Source organism: Callithrix jacchus, chromosome 13, assembly GCF_049354715.1.
Source record: "Callithrix jacchus isolate 240 chromosome 13, calJac240_pri, whole genome shotgun sequence".
NCBI lineage: Eukaryota > Metazoa > Chordata > Mammalia > Primates > Cebidae > Callithrix > Callithrix jacchus.
Window position 1 is genome coordinate 19,589,703 of NC_133514.1, and position 14,481 is coordinate 19,604,183.

Below are 14,481 nucleotides of genomic sequence, written 5' to 3' on the forward strand. Positions count from 1 at the left end.
TTTTCATCTGTGGTTACGTTTCTTCCTGACAACTTGTCCCACACACTAAGAAGATCTACTCTACTGATCTCTCGCCAGAAAATTAAGTCTTTTATTTAGTCCTTTCTCTCCAATCAAAGAAAGGGACAGAAGTCACACCACTCCAGATTCTTGTAGACATATTAGGAATGAGATCATTCTTTTTACTTGAGGAATGATGCCACAGAGTATAAAGGCGGCACTTCTTGCCCTATAATTTTTACTTAACAACACAAAACCTGTGCAGCTGGCTACCTGGAAAACTGGAAGGTTCCCCAGAATGGATGTGCATTAATAATTGCAATAAAAATATCAGATCTCTGGCACAGACAGGAAAAACTTTATCTAATTTGCAAGAAATTAACCCTGCAGTCCTCCAACTGCAACTGGGTTCGGTATGAGCTGCCCCTTTCTAGGGCCTGTGCCTGTCTTTGAGGCAAGTGGCCTGGCCCCAGAGCACGCTCGGGGCAGCTCTGGAGCCTAATCAAGACCCTCCCAAGCAGCGTCTGCACCCTACCCTGGATCTCTCATTTCAGACACACCCCCCTCCAACCCGTGTTTCATAGGAGGTGTGGGCGCTCAACTCCTTCACTGTGGCTAGGGGGACGCGAGGGGAGGCGGGCCGAGGCCTCAGCACCCATTTTGGAGGACCGGGGAGCTCGGCCCTCCTGGCTGTGCGATTTGGAGTGTCGGAGCGGAGGCGCATCCGTGGGAGGGAGGAGGAGGCCGGGGTTGCGGGGGGGAGGGGGGCGTCTCTCGTATTCGGGGGCGTGAGAGGAAGGCGGCGGGAAAGACTCCGGAGAGAGAGGTTTATCAGGGTTAGGTTTCCTTTTTGTTATCTGTTGAGGGATGGCGGGCGTCATGGGGGCGTCCCCCGCAGGACAGAGTCAGCAAAGGCTTCACCGTGGGGCGCGGGGGTCCCGAGGACTTGACGGAGGCCTCCCTCGGGCGCCAAGACAGTGACTGACGAGCGTTAAGGGCTGCGCGCGCCGGGATGCCAGTTCCTGCCCCTGCAGCCCCGGGCCCGAGGCGTGGGACCGGGTGGGAGGGGACGGAGGAGGCCCCCGGCCCGGGAGGCGGGAAAGGCCCGGTGGCTCCGGGACGGGCGGCGGCTCCAGAGCCCCGAGTGGCGGCGGCGCGGGCCTGGCGATCCCCGAGCCAGTTGGCGCCCTGTGGGCCGCATGAGCCCCCCACTCCACTCCCCGCTCTCCGTGGCCGCCCCCACCCCCCCGCGGCTCCTCTCACCTGCACATGATCCGCCATTTTGCTCCATTCATGCTCCTCTCCGGCCCCCCCTCCCCCCCAGCGCGCACCTCGGCCGGGGCCGCTGCCGCCGCCGCCGCCGACGCCGTCGCCGCTGCGCCTGCGCGCTGGGGGCTCGTCGCGCTACGCTCGTGGCGTAGCGCCTCTCGGTTGCGCAGGCCCAGGCAGCCCGGGCCGTGGTTGGAGAATGCGCAGCACCGCTGGGACGGCGTAAAGGCACGGGCAACGTCAGCGGCCCGGAGACGCCGGGTGGGAGGAAGGAGCGGGCCTGGGAAGCGCGAAGGAGGGGTGGTTGGGGGAACAAAGCTTTGTTTACATGGTTTTTAAAGGGGCCGCGCTCGCTCCGGCGGGCGGCCGCCGGAGTGGGAGTTGGCGCTGCCTTCTGCTCGTCTACATGATGAGGACTCCTTGATGGGGGCCGGGTTCTGTCCCCGCCCCGGGACCGCTGCACCCAGTGGCTTCATCTCTTCCTAACGGTCTTCCCGGTTGACTCGCTCCTGGACGCCTCCCACCCCCACCCCACCGTGCGGCTACGGTGACCCCACACCCAGGAGGGCGTCCGCGTCCATACCCCACCTAGGCTGTCTGCGGGATTCCTTACTTTCCAGTGCCTTCTTCTCAACGGGGCCCGAATCTGTGCTTCTGTCTCGCTTTCTGGACCAGAGCCATTGCTCTCTGGTCTGGATTTCACCAGCAACCCCAGTGGTTGATCTCGTGTTTTTCATTTCTGTCCTTTCGTCCTTGATAAACATTCATGGAAATAACCACCGAATATTGGTGATGATAAAAACAAACGAAGACACAGTCCTATCTCCCAAAGACATTGTTATCGTCACCAATACTCTAGGCTGTCTCCCGAGAGGGGTCAGATGCTGGGAGAGGCGGCGGGGTTGGTGGTTAGGACCCCTAGGCTCGGCCATGTGGAGGTATGAGTGGGGAAGCCATCTCTCTGAGTCAGATGAGGTCAGCCCTGCATGCTGAGGCCAATTCCAGTCTTTCTCACTAGGAATTATCTGTTAGATAATGCCGGTTCCCGTTTTCCTTTGGATTCCACTGTGGCTTCCATTCAAGGCCCCCAGGTTAGATCATAGCTGGATTCAAAGAGCATTGATTGTTTGAAGTTTGTATTTACTGGGAGCTACCATCATATGCAAATGATGGTGGTAGTGAATTACACACCCTTTGTGGATATAGTGGACCGGTACTCAGCATTCATTTCAACTTCCGTCCTCCTGGTGGGTCTTCCGGGTTTGCAGAAGGTAGGGCACTTGGAAACTACATTGCCCAGACTTCCTTGCAGTTAGGGTTCTGTATGCAAGTTAAGCTCTTCCAATTAGGCTGACTGAGAGAAGATTTAAGAGGCAGAAGATTTAAGTGGCAGAGCTTTTGACAGTTGCTTCTACCTTTTGAGATGTTGGGTTTTTGTTTTTCTCAAAAACCTTTTAGTATCCAATCATTCCAAGAGTATAAAGAGGCAGCATGGTGGGGTCAGTGGCTTGCTGAACCTGGCATCGTGAAATGGTGTATTCTCGGAGTCACAATTGCAATGGAAATTCTTTGGATTTCCTACTGGACTGGGTAGAGGTAACAGTTTCATGGTGGGCCAGGCCCAAATTTCTGTCCACCCCCACTTCCCCCCGACCCCTGCATCCCAACCTCTCCATGTTTCTCCCTGTGCCTTCCCTTTCTCAGTAAGTGATACCACCATTCATCCAGTTGCTCCAAATACACACTCGAGTTGATTCTTCAGGTCTTATCAGTCCCCAACGTGCAAGTCACCTGCAAGTCCTGTTGAATCTATATCTAATGTATACCCAAATAGGACCACTTCTCCATCCATCTCCACTGTTAACACCTTGATCCAAGCCACCATTACATTTCCCCTGTGCTCTGGTAACAGATTCCTAATTAGTTTCTCTGATTCCTGTCTTGCCTCTTGATAATCCATTTTCCACATAGGTGGCTGCAGAACATTTATTTATTTATTTGTTTGTTTATTATTTTGAGACAGAGTCTCAACTCTGTCACCCAGGCTGGAGTGTGTGGTGTAATCTCAGCTCACTGCAACCTCTGCCTTCCCGATTAAAGCAATTCTCCTGCCTCAGCCTCCCCAGTAGCCGAGATTACGTGCGCCCAGCACCACACGGCTAATTTTGGTATTTTTAGTAGAGACGGGGTTTAACCATGTTGGCCAGGCTTGCCTGGAACTCCTGACCTCAGGTTCCCTAAGTGCTGGGATTACAGGCATGAGCCACTGGGCCTAGCCAGTGGCTTTAAAATCATAATTCAGATAATTTACACTCCTACTTAAAATCCTTAAGTGGCCGCATGCACGTTGCATTTAGAATCTGAACGTTTGCTGTGGCCCGAGAGGTATATATGAGCCGACCTTATCTGTACCAAGCTCCCTCTGGCAAAATGCTCTGTGGTCATTCCGGCCTTGCAGTTTTGCAAAGCCAGCGTCTTCCTGCCTCAGGGGCTTTGCACTTGCAGTACTTTCTGCCTGGTTTGGTTTTCCTTGCGATCTTGCAATGGCTGGTTCACTCTCCTCAAGGACTTTTCAGCTCACTTGCCACCTCCTCAGAGGGGCTTTTCTCACCACCCTCTTGAAAGTTGTCCCCTGTGCCTGTCACTATCACAGCATTGATCACTGTCCAAAACTACGTATTTCCTCTTTGTCAGTCTCTTCAACTAGAAGCAGATACAGTGTAAACAAGGATTCTGTTTATGTTGTATCCCTAGCACCTCTGCACAGAGTAGATGCTCAATAAATAATCATTGAGGCCAGGCATGGTGGCTCATGCCTGTAATCCCAGCACTTTGGGAGGCCAAGGTGGGTGGATCACTTGAGGTCAGGAGTTCAAGAACAGCCTGGCCAACAGGGTAAAACCCCATCTCTACTAAAAATTTAAAAAATTAGCTGGGCGAGAACTCACACCTATAATCCCAGCACTTTGGGAAGCTGAGGCGGGCAGATCACCTGAGGGTGGGAGTTCTAGACCAACCTGACCAACATGGAGAAACCCTGTCCCTACTAAAAATACAATATTAGCCAGGCATAGTGGTGCATGCCTGTAATCCCAGCTACTCAGGAGGCTGAGGCAGGAGAATTGCTTGAACCTGGGAGGTGGAGGTTGTGTTGAGCCAAGATCATGCTATTGCCCTCCAGCCTGGGCAACAAGAGGAAAAATTAGCCGGGCATGGTGGTACGCACCTGTAATCCCAGCTACTCAGAAGGTTGAGGCAGAAGAATGGTTGGAACCCAGGAGATGGGGGTTGCAGGGAGTTCCACTGCATTCCAGCCTGGACGACAGAGTGAGACTCCATCTCAAAACAAAAAATAAATTTTAAAAATTGTGGAATGTATTAGCTTCTTTATGTCTCATTCCAGGGTGCATGTGGGTTTCATATGAAGACATAAAGTGTTCTAAATATTATGTTACTGTTAGGTAACATAATTATTATGTTTATGTTACGTTACATTATGTTATATTATGTTACAGGCCCTTCCTCTCAGGGTTTCTAGAACTAGGTTCTCCCTTTCCTTAGTACTGAGAAAAGTGGTAGACTTTTTTTTTTTTTTGAGATGGAGTCTCACTCTGTCGCCCAGACTGAAGTGCAGTGGCACGATCTCGGCCCAAACCTCCGCCTCCTGGGTTCAGGCAATTCTCCTGCCTCAGCCTCCCGAGTAGCTGGGATTACAGGCACGCACCACCATGCCCAGCTAATTTTTTTTTTGTATTTTTAGTAGAGACGGGGTTTCACCATGTTGGTCAGGCTAGTCTCGAACTCCTGACCTCATGATCCACCCACCTTGGCTTCCCAAAGTGCTGGGATTACAGGTGTGAGCCACCACGCCTACCGGAAAATTGATAGACTTAGTGGAGAAAGGGTAGGGGCTACAAATGAAACTCAAGAGACTGGCATTGTCCTTCCCCCCCTCCCCCCCCACTGAAGGTGGAAGGGGCAGGGAGGGGATCCTTCAGAATACTTGCTCACTGATTTCTTCACTCCGTCCTTTACCCTTCTCAGGGCCACATCAGTTCTCTGCCCATCCTGTACCTACTTTTCTGTTTGTGTCCAGAGCTACCCCTTAGGATTGGGTGGCTAATCACTGCAGCATAATAGTAACAAAAAGTTGCAAAGTTGTCCTTCCTGACTCCTGCTGAGAGAAACCATTGAATAGGACTGGGGTCCCAGTGGTTTAGAATGAGCCACAGGTGGGGTTTGGAGTGCCTCTTCCTTTCCTTAAAAACAAAGAGAAGTCCAGGCGTGGTGGCTCACGCCTGTAATCCTAGCACTTTGGGAAGCCAAGGTGGGTGGATCATGAGGTCAGGAGTTCGAGACCAGCCTGACCAACATGGTGAAACCCTGTCTCTACTAAAAATACAAAAAATTAGCTGGGCATGGTGGTGCGTGCCTGTAATCCCAGCTACTCAGGAGGCTGAGGCAGGAGAATTGCCTGAACCCAGGAGGCGGAGGTTGCGGTGAGCCGAGATGGCACCATTGCACTCCAGCCTGGGTAACAAGAATGAAACTCCGTCTCAAAAAAAAAAAAAGAAAAAAAACCAAAGCGAAGCCAAGAGGCACCCTAAATTCCTTTACAATGCTTTTTCTTTTGAGGCAAAGTCTCTCTCTTGCCCCCCCCCACCCCCACGCTGGAGTGCAGTGGCCCGATCTTGGCTCAATTCGACCTCCGCCTCCTGGGTTCAAGCGATTCTCCTGCCTAAGCTTCCTGAGTATCTGGGATTTACAGGTGCCTGCCACCACACCTGGCTAATTTTTGTATTTTTAGTAGAGACAGGGTTTCACCATGTTGGTCAGGCTGGTCTTGAACTCCTGACCTTAGGTAATCCACCCACCTCAGCCTCCCAAAGTGTTGGGATTACAGGCGTGAACCACTGCGCCTGGCATACAGTGCTTCTTCTACACATCATTTGTGCCTGCGGATCCTCAGGGCATATAATTCTGTGTTTCTGCTGTGTCTTGGAGCAATGTCTCTGGGCTCCTGCTCTGGGTTTCCCTGTGGTTAGACAGAAGGTACTGGGGTTATTGCTTCTACTTCAGGGTCCCCACAAATCCTGCTAGGGACGGTTGAAGGGGCCTAGAAGGACTGCAAGGGTGTTACTCTTCATATATGCTCTGCTGCCCTATCTTCTGCAGACAACAGCAACCGGAGAACTTCTCCAGCTTCCATAGGCAAGGGATGACTTGGGGTGTCTGGATTGCCTGAGGTTCCAGCCTCTGGATTGAAATAGCTTTCAAGTAATCTGGTAAGCTGGGGTGCCCCCCTGTGGTTCCTAGTGGAATGTGTCTGTTTTACCTTCAGGGAAGGCGATCAGGGTAGCAGGGGACATTCTCTGTTACCCTGCTATTCAGTGTGGTTTGGCCCACTCACTACCAGTAGGATCTCAGGGCTCATTCCAGACCGGCTTTATTGGAATCTGCACTTTTTTTTTTCAGACGGAGTTTTACTGTCGCCAGGCTGGAGTAGCACCATCCCAGCTCATTGCAACCTCTGCCTCCCGGGTCCAAGCAGTCTTTTGCCTCAGCCTCCTGAGTAGCTGGGACAACTAGCATGCACCACCACACCCAGCTAATTTTTGTATTTTTAGTAGATGTGAGGCTTCACCATGTTGGCCAGGATGTTCTCAATCTCTTGACCTCATGATCTGCCTGCCTCGGTCTCCCAAAGTGCTGGGATTACAGGTGTGAGTCACCACATCCAGGCCAGAATCTGGACTTTATTTATTTATTTATTTTTGAGACGAAGTTTCGCTCTTGTTACCCAGGCTGGAGTGCAATGGCACGATCTTGGCTCACCACAACCTCTACCTCCTGGGTTCAAGCAATTCTCCTGCCTCAGCCTCCCGAGTAGCTGGGACTACAGGCGCGCGCCACCATGCCCAGCTAATTTTTGTATTTTTTAGCAGAGACAGCGTTTCACCTTGTTGACCAGGATGGTCTCGATCTGTTGACCTCGTGATCCACCCACCTCGGCCTCCCAAAGTGCTGGGACTATAGGCGTGAGCCACTGCGCCCGGCCCTGGACTTTTAACAAGATCTACGTGTTACAGTTTGGAAGGCACTGCTCTGGCAGCCCCCAGGGTGGCCCTAAAGCCCTCCTCTTCTCACTCCCTGAGCCAGAGACCATGCAGCTCCCAGGCAGAGTTGATTCTCCTTAGGGACTAAAGGGGAAGATTAGGCCACATCCCATTTTCATACAACTACCCACTTTCCAAGGTGTGCTTTTCCCAAAACAGCATCCTTGGTTCTCCCTTGAGCTTTGGATCAAACTCTTCCAACCCAGGCAGCAGGGTGGGGGGTGGTGAGCTTGAAGTGACTCAGCCCTGTCCTCGCAGAGCTCTTGACATTCACCTTTTCAAGCTGATTTGGTCTGCGGCATGTACAGCAGGCCTGAGCTGTGCACGGTCCTCTCACTCCTTGCCAGGGTAACTGAACCCCTGTGGGAGAGGAAGTGGGCCTGTGTATATAAGCACCTGTTATGGAATGAACCCCAAGAGAATGAACTGCTGGTCTGAGCCTCAGTTTTTTCCAGCATTTCTGCACCGTGCCTCTATGCAGATTGCTTTCTAAACCCTCTGGCTTTAAGCTAAACTTCTCTGAGCAGCCTGGATTTCCCTAAAGCAATGGGTCTTCTTGCATGGATCTGCCTTCCATTTAGGGGCCTGCGAAATGCTGAATCAGGAGCCCTGGTCTCTACTTCTTCCTCTGCTGCCTAGCTCTGACCTCAGGCAAGATGCAAATAAATGTGTTCACACCTGCCCTGCCTTTGTCGAGGGGTAGAGTGGCTGATGAAAGTGTGGGCCTGGAAACTGGGAGCTATGAAGCATTTTCGGCAACCATGAGGCATTTTCAAAATATATATGAAAGTGATTGCTATTGAAACTTAAGATAATTTGCAGATGAAACCTAAGCATCTTTCTAATGCTCAAGAATGCTGGAAAGAAGGCAAAAATCCAGCAGTTGAGGTGTACTTGGGGAGTCAGTTCCTTCTCCAGAGGAGATGATCATGTTTCTTGAATCTTTGCAGGGTTGGTGTCAGTGTGTGTTCTTGGCAGGCAGGGAGTGCTCCCATGTAGTTAAATGGTGGCACCTCTCTCTCTCTGTGTGTGTGTGTGTGTGTATGGGAAAGTGGTGTCTGGTTAGGCCCACATGAGCTGTCTTATGTGTCTCTCTGTGCCATGTCGTGTGTGTGGTTCACCTGTTAGAGTTGAGAAGCCTGGTTTGGTGGCCTCAGATAAGTTCCTCAGGCTTTCCCAGCCTCAGTTTCCTTATATGTAACTTAGTGGTTTGTCCCTTCCAACTTGCATACAGCTTGAGGTGGGGCCCTTCTGCTGCTGGTTTCACTGTCTAATTTGGTTTCTTGGTCTCTGTTCCAGCAGGCCAGCCCCTGTTTGCTGGTGCCTCCATGTGCCAACTTCTGTACCTGAATTGTTGCTCACTGAAGAGCTGGCACTTGCCTTTTTGTAAATTGTCTGTAACTCACTGGAAATGCAGGAAGCTTGTGTATAAAACTCACTCAGAAAACACACACACACACACACACACACACACACACACACACAGAAGAAACCACAGGGCCTATCAGCCTGTCGTCATCAAGCAGACTAGAATAGTGTAGAAAACTCTAGGCAGAGAGGAAATGAACTTCAGAGAAGGGGAACACACAGCTGAGAAGACAGAGGAGAGGGCAGGAGTGAAGGAGAGAGCTGAAGCCAGGGGCTCCGAGATGGTCAGAGGATGGGAGACGGGGCAGTGAAGCAGGGCTTCCTGTATCTTCAGCAGCAGCAGACGTTTGGAAAGGTAGGAGTGAGGCTGGACTGGGCCTGGAGGACTGCTAGAAATTCCTGAGGTGCAGAGTTTCATATTCAAAACCCTTATAGGTCTGACTGTACACTCACCAAGTCAGACTCAAAGCTCAATCTTGGGAGGGCTCTTTCCCTACCAGACGCTGTCTCCTGAACCAGGCCCCAACCAGGTCCCAAACTGTGCTCTTTGCTGAGGGCTGTTTGCCCTGGGTGGGGGTAGGGGGATGTGCTGGCTTCATCTCTTGCCTCTTTTGCTCTTTTACTTTGTGTTGGCTTCTTTTCACAGGACATCTTGGAAAGGAATGGGAAGGGCAGCTGGAGGGACGGTTTAGGATGATGGGAGAGGTTCCTTCCTCACCCCAGTGAGGTGCATGTGGCTGGTGTTCATGCATGGGGCTTCTGGGGTCTGGGACCCAGCCAGCTGTCCATCCTCTCTCTCCTTCCCTGGCCTCCTTGAACCAGGAAGTCCTCATCCCCCAGCTGACCAACACTGGGGGCACACCTGTCTCTCTCTCATGGCCCAACCTATCAAGCAGTGAGGCAGCAAGGTTCAGGAGGGTGGAGAGACGTTCCTGGAGTATGGGGCCTTCTTCAGGACTTGGTACAGAAGGAGAATGAGGTCTCTAGGCTGGGCCACATGCTGCCCTCCTCACTCCCTCCTCTGGAGGAAAGCTTTGGCCACTGCCCGGCTTTCCTCCTGGGGACTGGAGTCCGCTGGGGTGGCCCCCTTTGGCTTCTTGCAGCCTGCTTAGGGCTCATCCCGGTGTTGCTTTCTGCCTGGGCAGTCTGTGCTCCTGCTCGTGGGCCTCGTTCTGGGGGCTGGCGGCTGGCGGCTGATCCGATTTTCTGATTCCTGCAGTCCCTGTCCTCTTCTCTGCCTCCCTGGGTCTCCTGTGATCTTCACCTCTCTCTCCCCATCTCCCGTGGCTGTCCCGGTCCCCCTCCCACGGTTCCTCTTCTCCCCTTGAGTCACGATCTCCCCTGTCTCTGGGTGGCCCCCTCTGGGCCCCCGCCTCCCACGCCTCTGGCTCAGAAATGGCGCCGCTTCGGGGCTGCGCTGTATGGAGAGTCGGACTGCGCCTTGGCCCGGCTGGAGCTGCAGGAGGGTCCGGAGAAGCCCCGTCGGGGTGAGGCTGCCCGGAAGGTTATTCGCCTTAGTGACTGCCTGCGGGTGGCTGAGGCCGGCGGAGAGGCCAGCAGCCCCCGGGACACCAGTGCCTTCTTCCTGGAGACCAAGGAACGCCTGTACCTACTGGCGGCCCCCACTGCAGAGCGAGGCGACTGGGTGCAGGCCATCTGCCTCCTGGCCTTCCCGGTGAGTCACCCTGGGGTGCAGAAAGGGCAAGGGGGCATGCAGGCCAGGGTGTTACATGCTTCCTGTGGGCAGGTGTTAGAGAAGTCAAGGTCAGGGTGCTTCCTTGAGAAGGGGACCCGAACCCAGCGCACAGACAGAGCCAGCAGGCTGGGGTGCCCTGCAAGGAGGCCTGGGTCAGAGGGGGACCTGGGGAGGAAGGTGGTGAGACCTGGGGCCTCCTTCCCAGGGGCAGAGGAAGGAGCTCTCGGGGCCAGAGGGAAAGCAGAGCCGGCCGTGCATGGAGGAAAATGAATTGTACAGCTGCGCGGCCACAGGTGAGGGGCGGGGGCTGCCCTGCTATCCCTGGGGGTTCTCCCCAGGCTGAGGTGAAGAGGAGGTGTGGGCCAGCTAGCTGCTGGCCCAAAGTCTTCCTGCCTTGTGGTTACCCGCAGCTGGGGCCAGCCACCTTATCAGCCTCTCTTTTTCACTTCCGGGTACAGCCCAGCGGAGGGGAGCCTGGCCTGCCTTGAGTGTCTCCCTTGGCTCACCCCATTTTACCTAGGGCCTGCTGGTGCGAGAGGGGAACCCTAGGGGCCCAGGTGTTGCCTTTTTATTTTTATTTTTGAGGCAGAGTTTTGCTCTTGTCCCCCAGGCTGGAGTGCAATGGCCTAATCTCAGCTCACTGCAACCTCCGCCTCCCAGGTTCTATCCATTTTCCTGCCTCAGCCTCCTGAGTAGCTGGGATTACAGGTGCCCGCCACCATGTCCAGCTAATTTTTTTGCAATTTTAGTAGAGACAGGGGTTTCACCATGTTGGTCAGGCTGGTCTCGAACTCTTGACCTCAAGTGATCCACCTACCTCAGCCTCCCCAAGAGCTGGGATTATAGGTGTGAGCCACCACACCGGCCCAGGTGCTGCTTTTGAGGAGCTGGTGGAGGGAGAAGCAGCTTTCATCTGCCTTCCATCTAAGCTCTACCCCCCAGGGCCCTGGCAGTGGGAGGGCAGGGCCAGGCTTCACCTGCAGCTGTGACAGTAGGGATTGGGGAGGTGACTGGTTTGGGGTGAGAGAAGGGGTGGGGAAGACAAGACTGTGGCTCTGGCAACAGGGGCAGGAAGGATGTGGGCACGAGGTTGGGGTGGATGTGGGTAGGGACATGAGGCCTACTAGGGTAGGGGGTGGATGTACCTGGCCTTTTGGGGAGTATGACCTGGCATAGAGCAGCTCAGCCTCCAAGACCCAGATGGGCGGTCATGAGTACGTGGATAATATTCTTTCTAGAACACTTCTGGCACAGTCATTTAGAACTGGGCAGCGGTGAGGCAGGCCAGCTCTTTCCCATTAACTGCCTTCACCTTCTCTCTCTTCTCCCCAGTTGGCCCCCGCAAGGAATTTGCTGTGACCATGAGATCTACAGAAGCCAGCGAGAGGTGCCACCTGCGGGGGTCCTATACCCTCCGGGCGGGGGAGAGTGCTCTGGAGCTGTGGGGTGGGCCTGAACCAGGGACCCAGCTGTACAACTGGCCCTACAGGTTTCTGCGGCGCTTTGGGCGGGACAAGGTGAGTGGGAAGCTGCATCGGGCTGGGTTGGGAGAAAGGATAAGCTATGAACAAAGTGGGTGATCAGGGAGAGGCAGAGGAGGCCAGATGAGGCCGAGGGAGCCATTAGAGGCAGAGAGGATGGTGGGGAGGAGGAGGTGGGAGGAAGCAAAGGCAGAGAATAAAGGCCAGTGGAAGAGAAAAGAAGCATCGAGGGGATGGGAGAGACTAGGAGAGGGAGACGGAGTGAAGCAAAGAGGAGAGTGACAAGATGGTGGAAGTGGAGGAGAAGGAAGGAGAAAGGAGAATGAGAAGAGGTGGAGAGACCATGGAGGAGTGAACAGTGGCTGAACTAGTGCCTGGCTCCATCCTTGAATGGAGCAGTGAGCAGGAAGGGCCTGGAGATGGGAGAGGAGAGAGCCAAGTCTGCTTGTAGGGAAAAGCACAGAGGTTCTGGTGAAGGGAAGCTGGAGGTCCCAGGGCATGGGTTAGAGATAGGGTTTAGAAGGCATTCCTGGGCCAGGCGCAGGGGCTTAGCCTGTAATCCCAGCACTTTGGGAGGCTGAGGTGGGCAAACCATGAGGTCAAGAGATCAAGACCATCCTGACCAATATGCTGAAACCCTGTTTCTACTAAAAATACAAAAATTAGCCGGGTGTGGCAGTGCATGCCTATAGTCTCAGCTACTCGGGAAGCTGAGGCAGGAGAATCGCTTGAACCCGGGAGGTAGAAGTTGCAGTGAGCTGAGATCACACCACTGTACTTCAGCCTGGCGACAGAATGACCCTCCATTTCAAAGAAAAAAGAAAGAAAGAAAGCATCCCTGCCCTGTGGCTGGCCGATAACCTCCTTTCTCCCTGGCCTAGGTAACCTTTTCCTTTGAGGCAGGCCGGCGCTGCGCCTCTGGAGAGGGCAACTTTGAGTTTGAAACCCGGCAAGGCAATGATATCTTCTTGGCCCTGGAAGAGGCCATCTCTGCCCAGAAGAATGCCACCCCCGCTGCACCCCAACCCCAGCCAGCCACAATCCCCGCCTCACTGCCCCGGCCTGAGAGCCCCTACTCCCGGCCCCATGACTCACTGCCGCTGCCTTCACCCACCGCACTAGTACCTGCTCCACGGCCTCTGGGCCCAGAGGGGGAGTATGCCGTGCCCTTTGATGCAGTGGCCCGTTCCTTGGGAAATAACTTCAGGAGCATATTGGCAGTCCCTCCTCAGCTCTTGGCTGACCCTCTGTACGACAGCATTGAGGAGCCCCCGCCCCCTCGACCCGACCACATATATGATGAGCCCGAGGGAGTGGCTGCCCTGTGCCTTTATGACAGCCCACAGGAGCCCCAGGGTGAGGCCTGGAGGAGGCAGGCAACAGCTGACAGGGACCCCAGTGGCCTCCAGCATGTCCACCCAGCCGGGCAGGATTTCTCTGCCTCTGGCTGGCAGCCAGGAACCGAGTATGACAACGTCATACTTAAGAAAGGCCCGTAGTGACAGAGGCCGCAGCCCTGTCCCTGGCTTCTGCTGGTGACTCCTCATGGCCACAGCATCAGACGACCCTCCTCTGCCCCTCTGGAGCCCGAGGCCTGGCCTGCCTTCCTTGGGGCTGAAACACTGCCCCTCCCAGGGCCTGCTGGGTGAGTCACCATCCCAAAGCAGGAAGGGTGCCCTGGAGGACCCACCCTCCTCCCACTCTTTTTCCACTTCCTCCTCTTTCTTTCCCCAGCTGAGGGGGAACCTGGGGCATTTGGGGCAGAGGACAAAAGGATGTCAGCAATTGCCTGGGCTGCTTGGCTGTGCAGGCCTCCTGACTGCTGATGGCCACTTCAGGGACAGCCTGGGCCCAGGCACCAAGGTGGGTGGCGGTAGCTTCCTCAGCTTTCAGATTTCTCAGTGGCATTAAAGCATTTTGGAAACATTTTGTGTGGCATGAATGCTGTGGGAGTGAAGACTCTAACTGACCACCCTTGATCACCTCCTCTCCCAGCTGCAAGGTGCCCCCAGGGCCTAGGCTGCGCTCTGGTAACCTCCCAGAGGCCCGCAGGAGTCGGAGTACCCAGGCAGCGCAGTGGTTCATGCCCGTAATTCCAGCACTTTGGGAGGCTGAGTTGGGTGGATCACGAGGTCACGCATTCAAGACCAGCCTGGCCAACATAGTGAAACCCCATCTCTAAAAAATTAGCCAGGCATGGTGGCAGGTGCCTGTAATCCTAGCTACTTAGGAGGCAGAGGCAGGAGAATCACTTGAACCTGCGGGGCGGAGGTTACAGTGAGCCGAGACTGCGCCATCACACACCAGCTTGGGAGACAGTGCGAGATTTCATCTCAAAAAAAAAGAAGTCAGGGCGCCCTGAGAACAGTGTTCAAGCATGTCCCCCCTTTGCCAGGATAAGGTCAACCTCAGAGAAATGGTGGGGGAAACACTGGGGAGCAAGGGAAAGCCGAATTGCAAGGAAGGAAAGCATTGGATTGCTGGAGCCTCTTACACACCAGGGGTGGGAGTCACCTGCTCCGTGGTCCTAGGCTCTCTCCCTTCTCTGAGA

General features: G+C 54.3%; 2 protein-coding genes across 5 annotated transcripts in view; one reads left to right on the plus strand and one right to left on the minus strand.

The window, feature by feature from the left end:
• Nucleotides 1-1,958, minus strand: part of XPO7 (exportin 7) — a 99,453-nt gene extending 97,495 nt beyond the window's left edge. For 2 of the 3 annotated variants that reach the window (XM_078347284.1, XM_078347282.1), the window contains exon 1: nt 1,264-1,365. In XM_078347284.1, coding sequence (XP_078203410.1) covers nt 1,264-1,281 — 18 coding nt within the window. In that variant the 5' untranslated portion in view covers nt 1,282-1,365. Of the gene's footprint in view, nt 1-1,263; nt 1,366-1,882 lie in introns of those variants that run through there. The other variant, XM_078347285.1, reaches the window with a different exon arrangement.
• Nucleotides 1,959-8,956: 6,998 nt separating this feature from the next.
• DOK2 (docking protein 2) lies at nt 8,957-13,859 on the plus strand. 2 transcript variants are annotated; one of them, XM_002756861.7, is made up of 5 exons: nt 8,957-9,108; nt 10,147-10,428; nt 10,655-10,742; nt 11,782-11,966; nt 12,812-13,859. In XM_002756861.7, exons 1-5 carry the CDS (start codon nt 9,046-9,048, stop codon nt 13,427-13,429), a joined length of 1,236 nt encoding a protein of 411 aa, XP_002756907.1. In that variant the 5' UTR covers nt 8,957-9,045; the 3' UTR covers nt 13,430-13,859. The 2 variants fall into 2 exon arrangements, with proteins under 2 accessions (XP_002756907.1, XP_078203428.1); XM_078347302.1 differs by lacking the exon at nt 10,655-10,742.
• The last annotated feature ends 622 nt before the right edge of the window (nt 13,860-14,481 follow it).

Bases quoted from the DNA above. Each gene is read 5' to 3' on its own strand.
- DOK2 (XM_002756861.7), top strand. From the start codon at position 9,046: ATGGGAGACGGGGCAGTGAAGCAGGGCTTCCTGTATCTTCAGCAGCAG. The intron at 9,109-10,146 runs GTAGGAGTGAGG...CCTCTGGCTCAG, and splicing joins AGCAGCAGACGTTTGGAAAG to AAATGGCGCCGCTTCGGGGC. The intron at 10,429-10,654 runs GTGAGTCACCCT...CCTCCTTCCCAG, and splicing joins TCTGCCTCCTGGCCTTCCCG to GGGCAGAGGAAGGAGCTCTC.